Below are 17,251 nucleotides of genomic sequence, written 5' to 3' on the forward strand. Positions count from 1 at the left end.
GCGTCATGATTTAACTTTATTATTGGATAACTGGATAATTAAACGAAGCTTACGTGGGTAGCGCACAAAAGGTGCTATTTAAAGAATCTTACGAAGATTATCTTAATCTCATTCGGACATGATTAAAGTGCCTATGAGACTCTTGTATCGCTCGGCAATAAAGCTTCTTCAGTCTGTCATATTAGAATATCATATAAGACTTCACGCACATGTGTTTAACTTGTAATCTCACGTTCTCGGTAAACTTGTTTTTTTTTTTTTTTTTAATGTATTGGAAAGCAAAATGAGAGATATAAAGATAAAAATAAAAGAGAAATTTTTTATTTTAATATATTCAGGTCGAAACGATTAAAAAGAATTGGAAATAAAAATTTTGGGCTTAAATTTAAACTAAAAATTAAACAGAGAATTTTTATTATCGAAAACATAGGCAAAAGATAAATTGTATATTGTAAACAATATGATTATCAACATACACAACACGGTAGAAAACATTCTTACGCATATCTTTTTCAATTATTTATATTATAAAAAAATAAATAATACCGAGAGAGAGAGAGAGAGAGAGAGAGAGAGAGAGAGAGAGAGAGAGAGAGAGAATATTTTATCTTCCATGTGCAAAATATAATAAAGTGGTAGAGTGTAAAAGTCGTAATCAATAACAACAGATATTTCCACTATAGTGAAACAGAATCGTGATTTCACGAAAGTCAAACATTTTTGTGAATAATTGTTCTATATCGATAAACACGTTTTCAAGTGAATCTTTTTTAAGTTAATAACGATTTCGTAACTTTCCAGTTCTATTTTTGTTTCAAAAGTTTAAGTGCGCGGAGAATGCATACATTGCCTTTTGTCTATGCGTTCTTATTTTGTAGAACAAAATAATGAACATTTCAATCAAACGTTGCGGTGTACAAAAACGTCGCGCGCATCTTCAATAAGGCATCTCATGTATTCTGATTTAATGAAATAGATAAAATGTTCAAGGCAACGAAAATATAAAGAATATTATACCACAGTGTGAGGTATAAAGTAAAATAATATTAATGTGTTATATTATATTAAAGTGTAAGCAATATAAAATACAATAAAATATTAATCTTACATTATAATTTAAGACATCCAGCAAAATAAGTACATTCTGCGTTTCTCATATTCGGAACTGATAGTCGGATATCGCTTTTGCAGAAGCGTTGTCGCAAAAGAGAAGCATTCTTGAAAAGAAGCAAATCTCTCAGATTGGATTGATCTTTGTCATCTTTAATATGTAAATGTAATAATTTTTGGTTAATCGGAACTATGTTTGAGTTGTCTCGATGGAGATTTTACAAAAATAATACGTTATATATATTGTTGTTGAACGTTATATACTATATTTGACTTATCTACGTGTTGTTTAATCAATTTTCTCCGTTTATATTTGACAGCGGAAAGCGAACATTTCGTAGATCAGTTTTGCACGTTTATATGTCGGCTTATTTTCTTTTGAATTATGTCGGTGTACTGTGTATTAAAATATTATTACAATGTTAATAAATATACAGTATCTAATGATTGGAGCAGACTTAGCAGTGACGTTTTTCCCTGAATTGTAAAACAGGTTTTCGCGATTCTCGAAGCGACGACGATTTTTCAAAGCACGTAGATGAGTATGGTTACAATGTGACATGACTGCAAGTCAGGATTTTATCGAGTGTGTGAACACTAAAGTATTGTTTTTTATATATACGAAATGATATTATAGTTAACAGAACTCTTAGAATAGCGTGTAGTATATATTGAGGACGATGATATGAATTGCCGAAGGCGAACATAGACTTTTCAAATTAAAAAATTAAATAAATGTGGATATACGCATTGCGTATGCAGAAATTAAACCTTAATTTCTTCCGGAAGAAATTAAATCTAATTTATCAGTACTTTGCATAGAAAATACAATCAGGAACAATTTGTTAAGTAATAGCTTTCAAAATAGATTGTGATATATTTCATAAATAAAATAGTTACATTGTATTACAGCATACATTTTTTGATAAAAATGCATAAAAGGTTATACCTTACTTATTTAATTACCACTAAAATATGTTATAGAGGAGGTTCTTCTATAAGTAATTCTCCGCAAGAAAAAAGTAGGGGTCGGCATTGGTTTAGAAGATATAACAAATTAAAGTTTTACAACTTTAATGCTTTTTCTTTGGTATTATAAAGTAACATTTAGGAAGAGTGAAGTTTGTATACACGTTGCATTTCTTAATTGTAGAGTAGACGTGGAAAAAGTTTTTGTTTACATTTACGAGATTGGTACATGGTCACGAATATTTTGCCAATAATCGGTTTCAGCATCTATTTCTCGCATGACAATTCGTTAACCGCTTCGTGACGGGGGCCATAAGAAAGAATTATTGTAGGGAAATTTTCTAGCTTATTGAATAAGCTCTTATATAGAATTTCTTAATTGCAATATATATATATATATATATATATATATATATATAATGTGATTTATTTTAGTTTTGATTTTAATTTATTTTAATTTTAATACATTTTTGATTAGTTTTTTTTTTTTTTTTAATTTTAACATATTCTTTATTAAATATTAATCAATGAATATATATATATATATATATATATATATGAGGCAAAAATATATATCCGTAATATACTTAAGAGAATGTATTCATACGATTAAGTATCCATAGGATGATCACGAGAAATAGCGCCTTGACTATTGTATCAAGCCATTCCATTCTGAAACATTAAGGATATTCATGTGTTAAGTATTGTTTTAGTCTTGTGTAGTACTTAATATACTTAATATACCTGATAGGACTTAGGCTGCGTTCGGGGAGCGTGCTATATTAGCGCTATTGCATCATTCTATCTTTATCGCTTATCAGTTGTAAAACAAGGATATATAGAATAAGCAAATAGCGCTAATAGCGCGCTCCCCGAACGCAGCCTTAAAAAATATTCATAAAATATTAATAAAATACTGAGAAGTAATCGAGTAGACTAGATATTGTAAAGTAAAGCAGAAAATCTCAGAAATGATCGTTACGTAACTGTATCTGATTCATTATTTAACAGATCAATTTAATTGCGAGGCATTTCCACGAGGAATATTGACATGAATTCGACGAACTTCGGAAATCCAAATGTGAGGAAAGGTCAAGATATAAGCGCTTCTCGAGACTGAGAATATCGATCACGCGCTGATTACGTTAATTATGATCGGTTGACGTAGATTTACGTTGTATTTTACAAGGAAAATTAACAGAATATTTAATAATGTCTGAGTCAGCGTCCAAGTATTATAACAGATAGATGATGCTAAGCTAGTGATAACAAGTGTCTAGCTCGTCGTGCATTATCACCGTTTTGTTTGAACTTTTTGGAAGCTATTTCTATGATGTAACATTGTAACAGTTTCTTTGCACCGGTATTCGCGAGCAGCTTGAAATAGAAGCTTTGTGTCTCCTTTACAGCTAATAAAACTTGATATTTTCGTTAGTTACAACCTCTCAAGTTATAAATATGGAAAACAAGCGTGAAATGTGCAAATCTTGCGACCGGCGACTTACGTCTATGTCTATATGCAAATACCGCAGGTTGCGTAAATGCAATACAATTAAAATGCAAACGCATAATTATCAGTGAATGCTTTGAGAGTCTTAGCAATGTAAATGTACAATTACATAAAAAAAAGACCTAAGTTAAAAACACGCAATAATATACGTGTGGTGGCGAGAACGTCAAGACAGAGCAACTGTGCGCAGAATTATCTCAGCTATATTACTGATTGCTTCATATACAGTAGTTGATAGATGATGTAGTTTCATTGTTTTGTATTTAATACAGTTGAAATATATCAAACTTGGTGATTGTCGGAGTTTTGTAGTAGAGCGAATAATGAAAGCTAAAAGATAGAACAATAGTTAACGGATTCAAAAAGAAAAAGATAAACGATACAGCTATCTTATAAGAACAAGCTAATTACACACAAATTGAAACAGGATTTACATAAAATTATTTTTTTGAAGAAAGTGATATTGAGTACTTGCAATTTTTACAAAGAAATCAATATAGAATAAAATTGTTTTTGCGAAAAAAAAGCGATTTGATGCGTATATATCTTTATTTATTTTAGTTTTGTTTGTGTGGCAAATAACACCAGCGGGAAACAATTCACTGCAATGGGTGTTTTCTATTTAGTGACACAAGTGTCATTCTGTCTTTGTTACTCATTGAATGCCAAGAAAGATAGAACGATGTTTATGTCGACTTGTGTTCCTAAATGGAAAGCACCTACTATTTCCTACATTTATTTAATAATTTGCTCGTTTTTAATAATTTGCGTTGCTCTTTAAATGCATTCTTATATGCGTGCATTATTTTATCTATTATTTAAATTAATTATTGTTTTTGCAAAATATTTATCACTTATTATTTCTATAGGTAAAATGTGAAAATAGATATTGGCTGATTGTACAGCTCAGTGATGTTTTTTGAAATAATAACTATATTTGAATTTGCGCAATAATCAAAGCGTTTTTGAAAACTATTAAATACACTTTCTTAAATAACTGTACTTATAACTTCGATAAAAATTTTTTTTATTTTATTTATTTAGTAAACAACAGCCGTTTAATTTTAATAACTTCCCGATTGTCATTTTGCGTGAAAGTATTGATGTTTTTCGAAGTTTCTATATGCAGAATAATTCTTCGCGCCAGCCGTCATAATTCACGGGGTACGAGTGGGACCGAGTCTAATCTGATGCGTTTTCGTGGGTGAATTGCATAACGAACACGTTTATTCGTAATGGGACAACGTTTCAGAATATCTCGAAAATTGTACGATTTTACACATTTGTGTCTAAATTTACGTCGGCATCGTTTTAAATATATCATATATAGATACAGGGTAGTCGGCAGTTTGAAGACTAACAGCTGAAGATTTTTGCGCATGCCAAATGAAATTCTCGCATTCTTTCAGTGTCATACACAACTGGCAATAGCACATTCGCGTGACGTTTAGAATACATACATCGATCTTACGCAAATTTGACCGAAGCGAAAATACGTAACGTATACCGATCAGTTTTGTATCCTTTCTCTGCAAATCGGCTCGATTTCCTACACGTGTAAAAATTTGTATTGTTTCTCAGGATAAAAAAAATGATTTGTTAATGATCATTTAAACAAACGCCAGCAATTGATAGACGAAAAGTCTAGTAAAAATTTTGTTTTTCTGAGTAAAACTAAAATTAACGAGCTTCTAAATGTAGTTTGGCTGACGCTACAAGTTGCGAAAGCTTCCATCGGTTGTCGAGTTATGAATGTTTCTACATTACGACCTAATTTCCAGCTAGCAACCGTGATCGACCAAACAGCGCTACGTGTACGCAATTTCGCGACATCACGTAGTGATGTCTTTTAACTTTTCATCCGCTTATTAATTTTTTTCTATTGCTCCGAATTATCTTTATTAACACGCAGTCTTGCTGCTATTTTAATTTTATAACGTAATTTTCTCGCCCCGCGTGCAGTGCATTTAACATTATTGTGACTGATTCTTAAACTTGTTGTGTTTGTTTGGTGTGATTTAAACTTTATAATATATGTGACCAATCTTCTACTTTTAATCGTTTGCAAAGACTTAGTGCTTCGAATAACATTTTGCGACGCAAAAACAGACTCGAAAATAACCAAGGAATCTGCAATTATGCAGTAAGACTCTATTTTCTATCCCTTAAGATGCATCTTACCTTTTATAGTGACGTTTCGCAGTTTCTAAGTCATCCATGCTTTCATTGAGTAAGTAAAGTTTAGAACCTATTATTCCATTTCTGCAAATAAAAATTGTGATGTTGATGATAAAATCGAATTTTATCACATCGTAATGTATGATTATGTAAGTAAGTAGCACTCACTTAAAAAATGTTACTATATCTAGGTCTTTATAAGGGTATTCAAAGTCTTTCTGATTACTGATATCATCTATTAGAGCGATAAGTTTTGCATTTTTGAACTCCCATTGGTTTAACAAAAAATATCGCAATGCGTTGTTGGACACATATATTTTTCTTTGCAATTTGAGCAATCTGGTAATATTAAACTTTATTAATTATTTAATTCGTATCTAGAAGAAAACTTACAGACTTTTTATTTTACATATCTATATTATAACTTAATTTTAGGGAATAAAATGTAATTCATAAACAATAAACATCTAAAAGATATCTTATATCCTCAAATATTTATTAATTGCTTTTCTTGGAAAATATTTGATTCAATTAGTGCCTATTGTTGCCAAAATTAAAGTGTTAGTATAGATAAGTAACCGTTTTCGCTAAAAATCTCGTTACAAAATAGTTGAATTTTATCGTCAAAATATTCGCGTTCAAAAAATGTAATAATTATAGAACGTCTTACATATAGTTTAATCAAATTTTGAATAAGTTTATCTAGAAAAATAAAATAAATCTTTGTATATTTCAATAAATCTTACATTGGACGTTTACCGGACAATTTTATCATTGTATCCAAAAGAACTGCTGGGATGATGTGCAAAAACAAAAACAAAATAATATAAACAGAATTGCTTTTTGTTACTGTTGTATGCGGTTTATAAAGGATGTTGTCTAAAGGGATGTCCTTCGTGATACCAAGGCCTATGCGAATCATATTCTGTACGTCTATACTCTTCATTTGATTTGATGAGCAGTTATACACGTCAGTCGTTTTATCCTTACTGAAGCATAAAACACGCTATAAATTTTAGTATAAATCGAATGCACGTAATACTTCTACTAACATTTCAGAAAATCATAAACTATAAAGTAATATTTTATTACGAAAAGTCACAAACTTACGTTTTAATTCCACGTTTCCAAGCTATAGCTATCATTGCTTTAACGGCTGCGTCGACAGGCATGTAGTCACTTATAATGGAAGGATCAGACAAGAGCACACGTAATAACCCCTTGCCTCCACCCACCAACATCCCGACCGGGCCGTTCATATTGTCGATCCATCCTTTGATAGGGTCATGCGATGTCGATACAACTATAGAGGGCCTAATTATAGCGCAAGGCAATGACTCGGAAAAATCGCTTATCACTTGTTCGGCCAGTCGTTTACTAAAAGTATATGTGTTTGGCATGGCTCCCAAATATTTCGTTGTTAATATTCTAAGAAGGTGTTCGTCGATGGATTCGGCGACTTTAATCATTTTCTTCCAATCATATTCCGAGGGATACAAAATCTCTTCCACAACAGGCTTGTCAGTTTGTGTATAAGTCGAACTAACGTGCAATAGAACCTAAATCATTTATGCAGATAAAATATTAGGATATTATTTATTTTGAGATTTTATTTTAAAACAATAGGTCTTAATTTGTACGCTTCACATTTGGCTGCTTTCAGATAGCCAATTTTCACATTCCACGGTATTAAATGTTAAATTAAAATAAATTTTCTATTTGTTATAAAAAGAGATTTTCTTATTTTACTGTTCTACGTTAACTAATTGATTGATGATAAAAAATTTTATTTATCCTAATTATTTCTGTTTATCTTATTATCTTATAGATTATGCGTATAGATTATACGAAATTTTCTCTTGGGCATAGTAAAAAGTTTGAAGCTTTTAATAATTAAATTGAATTTGTGTCTGCAACGATATAGATTTTTTTTATAATTTGTACACACATGCAAAACATTTTTTTCAGTTGGTTGTTCAATTTTGTAAGTGTAAAGTTTCTTTACAATTTTCACTGAAATATATAGACAAACATATGGGATTATTAGTAAAGATTTTATTGTTTAAAAATATATTTTTATAATCACTTGCATAAAAATGTTACGAGAAATTTTATTTTAAACAAAATAGTAAAATCTTACTTTTAATTGTTTCATAGACTCAGCTAAGATGCAAACATCCCGCGTCGATCGAGTGTTGTTAAAAATTGCGTCTTTGAGCGGTTCATCAAATCTGACTGAGGCTGCAACGTGGAAAATTATGGACACTCTCTCGATCAAAATTGTCCGGTCAGAGGGCAGCAATCCTAAGTTTTCAACAGCTACATTTCCAGGTATCGGAATAATCTTATCAAAAGCAGACGGTTGCATGCTTCGTAGCAAGTCGAAAAGCTAAATTAATATCAATTATTAGAACGCATAATATAATATATGTTGTATTTATATTGCAATTTCACTCAATTTTAATTTAAAAAAAATCCAATTAGGTATTAGAAAGAAAAATTTAAAAAATGAAGAGATAAACGTATCTATTTATATCTTGATATTGAAAAAAGTTAATAACAACGTCTTTCTAAAAATCTATTTTAAATTACTTCACTGCATTTTCCATAAATTATATTATTAACATGGTGAATGGTGAATCTAATTCGTCTGTATTTCCGATAACGCCGAAGTAAAAAATTTACTACTAGATACACATCTCGATAAAATATTACATAATACAATATAATCGATTTGTAAAATGTGCATAATAATACATTAATTACTTTCGACTACTATTGCAATATTAAACATATTTACAGAATTATAAACGTTATTATTTATATTTTACTAAGCATCGGCCAGCGCTGGTCACCAGTGATCAGCATATATGGCATTAAATGTGATATTTAAGAAACTGTTTTGAACGAAATTATTGAAAGATTTGTGCTTCTTATTTTTAAGTTAACTCTCGTTTCCATAGGAAAAGGTATCTACTAATTTTGAAGAAGGACATTATCTCTTAAAATATTTCTACTAATCACATAACTAAACAAATTATATATATGATTTAAGTTTCTGATTTTATTAAAGTTTTAAACATTTTTACAATTATAAGTCAACAAATTTTCTTTATCAATAATAATTTAATTATTGCGTAAACATGTATATGTGCACTCTTATGTTGATCTTACCTTGTTGTTTAATATTTTTTTTAATCTATCGTTGACACTCAATCCTTTCTTGGGGCGTATCAGCACAAATATTTCTGCCACGTCAGGACATGATCGCAAAAGTTTTTCAATGAGAGCTTTGCCTAAAAACCCTGTTGCTCCGGTGATCAAGATTGAGCGGCCCGCGTAAAAAGTCGGAATATGCACATCTGCCGCGTTCTTTTCCATATTCAAACGTAACAGAAGTAAAATCAACAAAGCATGTGTAAACAAAAAATAATGTGTACAATTACAGCCGAGATAGTAAATACGAGGTAGTGAAAAAAGACGTAAATGTTATCTAAAAATTGGCTCAAATAAATTTAAATCAAATAAATTTAATTTTTATTTGCAAGGCAACGAAACGTAAAAGTCACAGCACTTCGTCTTCGATGGTCGGCGGAAACGTGAATGAGTTTGACAGAAATTGAAGTCAGGAAATGACGTAGAACTTATATTAATGATAATGACATTGAAGGTTGTAAAGGCAAGTTCCTCCATCCATATTAATACGTTGATCTACATATATTGTGAACTACGTCGTTTTATAAACGATTGGAACAATGTTATAAATAACGATACGCGTGACACGTATACCCATATATAATTTCAAGTTTCTTCTTGTATTAAATATTATAAATAATATGCAATAATTTCTATGATATTTTATTTTATTTTATTTTAAATGCATTTCGATATTTTATTACATACTATTTACAAAGTGTTAATGTCAGAAACAACTTCCGTTAATGACTTAGAAAAATATTCGTTTTTATCATACGTTAAAAAATGTGATGTAATATATTTAAGATCTTAAAAATCTTATAAAGAACCGCGTTATCACAAAGTTTTTTTTATATCAAACTTACCGGCATGCTTAACATTTTTTCGAGTCTCTCGTTAATATTTAGTCCTTTTTTTGCACGTATTAACAGAAATATTTCACGCACATCTGGACAAGATTGTAACACTTTTTCGATAAACACCTTACCCAGAAATCCTGTCGCACCTGTCAAAAATATACTTTGTCGGCGTAAAATGCAGGAATTGACTTAGCTGGATCCATGTCTGTTATCATCTTCTTAAAATCTTATTTTTTAAACAAAGCAAATATGAGCAATATTATAACAACTTAGCAACACAACGCAAAACAAAGGTATGAAACATTTAAATCGTTGTCGCTTTTATTACTTCTATAAAATTGCAGGTAACGTTGTTGATATAAATGTCTATAACTATTTATGCACTATGCTAGAACCAGGAAATGATGTGCAATATAAGGTTGAAAGAGCAAACATACATTATACGGAATATATAATATACGTCTGCTTTATGATATAGCATAAAAGATATAATGCAATAACACATTGCATTATATTTTTATTATACATTACGGAAATGAGATAGTTGTAAACATTCATGTATGTTGTAATATAATTTATACAATAATATTCTATTTTCGGGCACTATTGTAACAGCATGTTTGCTGTTCATGCATTAATTTATTTAAATCAATCAAAATATGTGTGTGTTGTTTATAGAAATAAAAATTATATTCACACTTTTTTGTCTATTAATTTGTTTTAGTATGTCTTCTTTTCATATTATTGATTACAGTTTTGACTACTGATCATCGAGAATAAACTACCAAACACTACCAAACGAATAATAATGGTTGTTACTAAATTTTTAGTAGTAGAGGGGGACAGCTACACACAGCTTGTTTTAACTACGTGAATGGAGTGCGATACAGAGAGGTAATTCTGTTCTCATAACCTAGCTTATACATTTTTAAACGTCACCTAGAAACATTATTTTCTTTATTTTTGTATTATTGTACTGTATTTTGTATTGCCATATAATGCATCTAAGATTTATTACCATGTAATATATCTAAAATTTATTATCATATAATGTTTAAGATTGGGAATAATATTATTGTATATATAATCTTGTAATTTATTATCCATGTTACCTATATAAATGTACTTTGTTGTTATAAAAAAAAAACATAAAAAAGATACATAGAAAGATACTTAATTTTAATAGTACTTAATATTCTGTATCGTTTTACTATTATTGTTTAGTTTTAATTTTTTAGAAATATTGTTTAGATTAACGGCAGAAGCATATGTCATGTTATATTCCTATTTATCTTTTACTTAGACCCAAAAAATATAAAATTACATTTATTGTTGCTCTTTTAATATTTTTCAATTTATACAAATACGTAGAACATTATAAATGCAATACAAAATATCGTAACTAACAATAAAGTACTGGACGTTTTACTTTACAGGTATCAGTTGCTGCACACGTTTTACATATAAATTTTATTAAAATAAAGGATAATTATATCGTTCGATCGATTTGGTCTAAATAACCTCCAGAGATTGAAACAATGGCTAAGAAAGCACGCAAAGCGTTGGAGAAAGAGCAAGCGGCATCTGCGGCCGCTGAAGCTGAAAGACTTAGGTAAAGCTATTTACAATTATAATTACAGAAAAAAATTAATATAAGTTTGATCATTTAAATTACATAGTTCAATAAAATAATTTACACATAAGTTTTTAACCAATAATTATTTTTTAAATTTACAATTTACTTAATGTATTAGGGTAATATAATAATTTGTATGGTGGCAGCTTTTTAAATAACTAGAGAAGAAAAACAATTTTTGGTTGTTTATTTTGTTAAATTTTTTTATGTTAATACATAATACATTTAATACAAAATATTGATCAACTTATTTTTATTCATTAAGAGATTTATTTAAATTAATGATATTAATAATGTGTGTGTGGATACATGAAAATATTTACGTACATTATACTGTAAGGTTTTACTAACATATTAATAAAATGTGCTTAATAAAGGTTGCAGATGATTAAAGATATGCAAGAAGAGATTCGATTGGAAAAGTACAATACGGAGAGACAAATACTGTTCGAAGAACAAGAAGCAGCGATGCAAAAAGTTCAATTGGAAGAGACATTGTGCGTGCTTCACGATTACAAAAATGCATTTAGAAAATATTTAGCTGCCGCCGAAGAAGAGGAAAATGTAAGTATTACCTTCTTCTCTCTCTTTCGCATATTTATAATAAATAAATATATGAAGTGTTTATGTGCTATACATTCTTTTATGTCGTTAATATATATATATATATATATATATATATATATATAGTGAATTTATTAATAGTTTTATAATTATTTATTAAATAACTTTTTGAACAACAAAAATTGAATTAAGCCTGAATTATAAGATTTATTAAACAGGTTCTTGCACATAACTCACGCAAAGTCATAATACTTTCAATTACAAAAAAACAATTATTTTCAGTGGACTAGATATATGACTTGCGATGGATTGCCAGACCCTGGCAGTTTATCCGAAATGAATACCTTTATGTTTTTGTGGTCAATGGAAGACGAGAAAGTTAATATGAACAAATTTATTACAAAATACAATATTATCATCTATGTACGTAAATTTTAAATAATTAAATCAATCAGTAATTCTGATATAATTAAATACAGACAATTGTTAATTTGTAAAAGTGTAATAAACAGGTGGATATTTTTACATTTTATACGTCATAATCAATTTAATAAATAAAGGTAGTATTTATAATGTCTTTATTTTTACCTATCATAAAAATAACAATTAAATATTTTCCTTCACAGTTGTTGACAAAACTCAACGAAATAATACGATTCTCTTTAACCAGCTCACCAGATTATATAATTGAATGTAAGATGGTAAGCAATAATATTCGATCAACTTACTATACATATACTATACTTACACACGTAAAAAGATTAAAGTTAAACATTTAACAGATCAGACAACGATTTCGTGATAAGCTTCAAGAATGGATAGACGCGGCGTGTTATTCACTTTTGCGTCAGATAGAAAGGGATATGGTCCGCGAGAGCATAAAAACGGCGAGATACACTAAAATTTCCGATCAAATCAGTTGTTGCATTTGGGCTTTAATAAAATTGCCTATTCCACTTAATCAAGTCACCGAAAAAGATCGGTACGTATTACCATTTAATGATTTTACATATATTATATATATATGTGTCATATATAATATATATAATATGAATAGATATGTTTCTTGTGACATATTATATATATGTGCCATATTAACTCTTAATTCATTAGATATGTTGACTTGTAACAATTATTATCGTTGCATTATTTTGACAGAAAACCTATTGAAGTTCACTTTGAAGAAATAGAGTTGACTGTTAAAATGCCCATAGACATAGATTGCTATTGTATGGCGATACGTGCATTATGGGTAAAGTATGACCATTACTCTGACTCCGCGACCTCATACGTCATGCCTAAACTACCGGAGGAATATGAGAGCATGTATTCCATAGGTACAACCTACAATCTTTTTTATAAATTTTATTTATTTATTAGTTTGGATAAGAACTAAAATTATTTTTTACGTTAAGTTAAGAAGTGATATTGTAAAATGAATATAATAGTAAAATTAAAAAATTTGAAAAACTTGTCAAAAGAAAATGGTCAACGAATTAAGATATAATTAACAAAAAATATAAGTTAACAAAAATAACGAATTCTAATTTATAAAAATAATAATGAACAGGTTTTACCGGTTTTCTTGAATAATATCACATGTCCACATCATATATATGTAACGTGTAACACATGAAAACGTGTTGTATAAAAGTATTATATACTATGTAGGAATGTAAATAAATTATAGATATTTACCTTTCTATGAAGAAATGCGAGTGTTTTAGAGTTCTTTCTTCTTGTGCATACTTCAGATTTTTTCACCTATTGTCAAAACGAGTATAATACAAAATTGAAAATACGAGAGGAGCAGGTCGATGGCCGCCGTCTTCGAATGGAGGAAAAGAAAGCTATACTTGAGAGAATGGAGAATCCGCCAGTCCCACTCCCTACGAAGCCCGAAAGAAAAGGGAAACAGCCAAAGAAGCCGGGTATTCAAGGAGCGAAACGTCCGGAACCAGAACAGGAACCGGAAAAATTACCGTATCTACCTACACCAGATGAGATAATTCTACAAAAAGAAGGTAAAAATTGCAATTGCAATAGGTGGTTGATATACTTATTGACATTTTGAATTTTTAATTTCAATATACACATTGAGAAGACAGTAATTAAAAATATGTTAAAATGAATTACTTCCTATGTTATATTTAGTATGCCATATAACATTGTCAATATATAAATATAATAAGAACGGAAGGAATAAAAAGGAGAAATTAACACATTGTACTAATTTATTTAATGTTATTGATTGCTTATATATATATATATATATATTATATTTTATCTTAAAAAATTGAAATTATTGTAACAGTGAAGCTATATCGCCGAGAATAATATTGTTTTCTATTCTTTCAGATGAAACGCGAAAGGAAATTAAAAAATTATTATTCACGCGCTGCGAAAAGACGGAAATAAATTTGCGAAAATACAGAATACTCGGTGGTGCATTACACATTGATTTAGTTTATCAACCGCCGCAACCCAAGGACATGAGAAAAGATATTACGCTCACCACTTGTCAGCAATAATTATTTTAACTACAGTAACTTATAATGACTTATATCATGTAACGTTGTCTTTGAATGTTAACATTACCTTCTTCGCAGTGCAAATTCCCAAAGAACTGAAATTTGTACCGTTTTTCAAGCCGTATAAGGCGCCGCCTCCGGCACCCGATTCTGAAAGAACACCGGAAGTAATCGAAGCTGAAATGAAAGCTTTGGAGGCCGCAATGGAGGCATTGGCTCTAGTCACTTTAAAGTACATTTTTTTTTCAAATAAGTTAATTACAATCAAAAATCGGATGCAATAATAGCGAAATATAAGTCCAAAATTATTACTATATTAAAATAAGGAAATTAAAAAATAAACAGTTTTAGCAAAGATATAACAAATACGACATAACCAAGATATAATGCAGTATAACGAGTCATAATTATGTATAATTTGGAATAGAATACGTGTTAAGTAATAAAAACTGATGTATACTATATTCCGTTATTATAATCAAATATTTTTTATTTCAGTTATTGTATCTCATACTTATGCCAAATCACGTTTCAATGATTACTTCTTTACAGGCTTCCCAGCTCTATTATTTGGTTTGAACCGCCATTAGTGGCACACTGGATACCTGAGAGGAAAATATGGTCTACGCAGGATGTGCACGATATCAAGTACAACGAGGAGAAGCAAACTATGACGTTTAGAACCGGCAGATTAGGCGTCCATGGCCTCGCTACTTTTAAGTTTATTAACATTCCCTTTCAAAGTTGGGAACTTAAACCTGAAATTGGCAGAAATGCACGCGGTGGGATTGTGCTCAATGTGTCCGCTGCCATTGTTCAAGCAGAATTCGTAGTCAGGGTAGGTATTCTATTCTTTAAATTGCTGATAAAATTCACAAGTGGGTCGGCTAAATAATATTTAAATTCGTGCAAATGACGGACGTATAAGAGACAAACAGTTTAAATATTGAACGATATAGAAGACAATGCAAAATATTAATGCTCTTTTATAAATGTAAAGAATATTGTTTCATGGGAAGGTGTACTTCTTTATTTAACTTATTTTATGAAATCTCTCTCTCTCTCTCTCTCTCTCTCTCTCTCTCTCTCTCTCTCTCTCTCTCTCTCTCTCTCTCTCTCTCTCTCTCTCTCTCTCTCTCTCTCTCTCTCTCTCTATGTAGAACATTCTTTTGTTTTCGTAGGAGGACTTGGTTTGCTTAAATTCGCTGGCTGGTGGTATGTCAACGGCGCTTAAAGAGATTATTGGAGAATACATGAAGCTGCATATTTTGATTGAGGTAAAAATTTGTCATTTTTTCCCCACCAAATGGTCTTGAATTGTTTCTACAATAATGCAAAAAGTTTCAACAAATGAATTATTGGCACCACTTTTATAAAATTAAGAGATATTTAAATAGAAAATAGTTATTTTTTATTAAGATAATACCTTCTTTTCTCGCAGAAAATGCGCGACGCTGGATGCGATTTATTTCCAGAGCGAGATGCCTTCAGCTATGTGAAAGCTCTTCCGGTAAAGCATCCGGTAACTGAGAGACATCTACGAGAATGTATGGCTCTAATTTGTACAGCATATACATTCTCCTGGTCCCGCTGGAATGTTAGTCGAAATTCCAGAGAAATCGTGATACAATCCAGAGAACTCCATGGATGCGTCGCAAAAGAGGTAGAGCATTTAATTAGTTTTATTGAGAAATAATACAATAATGCGCTAGAAACTAGTTACAACGTCACTTAAAATTAATAACAGCTTTAGTTTTGTTTTTTATTTACTTCTCGTTTTTTAACTGACATTAAAAAGAGAAAATATTATCACATACAAGAGAATATGTACGTGCTTATTCAAAAAATTAAGTTTTAGTGCCAAATAGTGAAGCCTAAATGTAAAAATATTTTAAATTTTTTACTAAAATATTACATTTTGATGTACATATATAAATCTCAATATTCTTATAGCGAACGAATTCAACTCTTTTGATAACTCCCTTGCGCACGATAATAGTATCCTGCACCGAAGTGAGCTCGGAATTTTCCAATGTACCGTTAGATGGTGAGAATTCGAAGGTAACACAAGATTTTTAAAATATCAAAGAATAATCAATTATCAGTTATTAATAATTTACTTTAACAATTTAATAGATGTAAATATATGCATATAAAACAGCAAAAAATACTTTTTAAGCATAAATATACATATATATTACCTTATAAATATTTCCAAAAATTTTACAAGGAAACGTAATAGAAAAATAGTTATTAATAAAAGTTAATGTAAATTTATTATTATATTTAGCTGTATAGCATGTAAACTTTATAAGAAATATTACGATATTAAATATACAAGAATATAAAGTTCGTTAATATTCTTTCGAGAGAAATAAATGTAGGGATAATTAAATATATATATAAAATAACTTGAAAATGTGTTTTTTAAATAGTTTTATGCTGATTTATATCAATTGGCACTACATAATGCCGGAATCAAAAGCCGTATATTGATGAAAAACGTCTCCTTCAAACTTGCCAATACTGTCGCAGAACTTCTAGGTCGTACTAATGTAATCAATATGTCATCCTAAGAATTAATTTCAAGAGAAACGAATAAATGATATTTTCCAGTATACGTGTTTATAGACTTGTATCAAATTTCATTAAATGTAATTTTACATTAAATCGACATTTATTCTTCGTTTGCTCGGAG

The 17,251-nt window shown here is 29.8% G+C and overlaps 2 protein-coding genes across 4 annotated transcripts; one reads left to right on the plus strand and one right to left on the minus strand.

Annotated features, from left to right (window-relative positions):
* Positions 1 to 1,963: 1,963 nt before the first annotated feature.
* Positions 1,964 to 9,363, minus strand: LOC143898081 (fatty acyl-CoA reductase 1-like). Its single transcript, XM_077407184.1, has 7 exons — positions 8,942 to 9,363; positions 7,908 to 8,156; positions 6,878 to 7,326; positions 6,514 to 6,756; positions 5,936 to 6,106; positions 5,771 to 5,851; positions 1,964 to 2,751 (listed from the first exon to the last, which is right to left on the minus strand). The coding sequence occupies exons 1-7, from the start codon at positions 9,146 to 9,148 to the stop codon at positions 2,667 to 2,669; spliced, it is 1,485 nt and encodes a 494-aa protein (XP_077263310.1). The 5' UTR covers positions 9,149 to 9,363; the 3' UTR covers positions 1,964 to 2,666.
* LOC143897913 (dynein axonemal intermediate chain 7 homolog) lies at positions 9,309 to 17,223 on the plus strand. Of its 3 annotated transcripts, none has more exons than XM_077406885.1 (17): positions 9,309 to 9,446; positions 9,895 to 10,115; positions 10,577 to 10,716; positions 11,259 to 11,434; positions 11,836 to 12,022; positions 12,305 to 12,445; positions 12,649 to 12,723; positions 12,805 to 13,004; positions 13,181 to 13,359; positions 13,777 to 14,046; positions 14,381 to 14,542; positions 14,632 to 14,785; positions 15,106 to 15,391; positions 15,735 to 15,830; positions 15,995 to 16,216; positions 16,507 to 16,614; positions 16,989 to 17,223. In XM_077406885.1, exons 4-17 carry the CDS (start codon positions 11,361 to 11,363, stop codon positions 17,127 to 17,129), a joined length of 2,295 nt encoding a protein of 764 aa, XP_077263011.1. In that variant the 5' UTR covers positions 9,309 to 9,446; positions 9,895 to 10,115; positions 10,577 to 10,716; positions 11,259 to 11,360; the 3' UTR covers positions 17,130 to 17,223. The 3 variants fall into 3 exon arrangements, with proteins under 3 accessions (XP_077263011.1, XP_077263016.1, XP_077263025.1); XM_077406890.1 differs by having other exon boundaries at positions 9,315 to 9,446; positions 9,955 to 10,115; XM_077406899.1 differs by lacking the exons at positions 9,309 to 9,446; positions 9,895 to 10,115 and adding an exon at positions 10,205 to 10,380.
* Positions 17,224 to 17,251: the final 28 nt, after the last annotated feature.

Source organism: Temnothorax americanus, unplaced genomic scaffold (genome assembly GCF_048541705.1).
Source record: "Temnothorax americanus isolate GAGA-0224 unplaced genomic scaffold, ASM4854170v1 Scaffold1, whole genome shotgun sequence".
In the NCBI taxonomy this organism is placed as follows: Eukaryota; Metazoa; Arthropoda; class Insecta; order Hymenoptera; family Formicidae; genus Temnothorax; species Temnothorax americanus.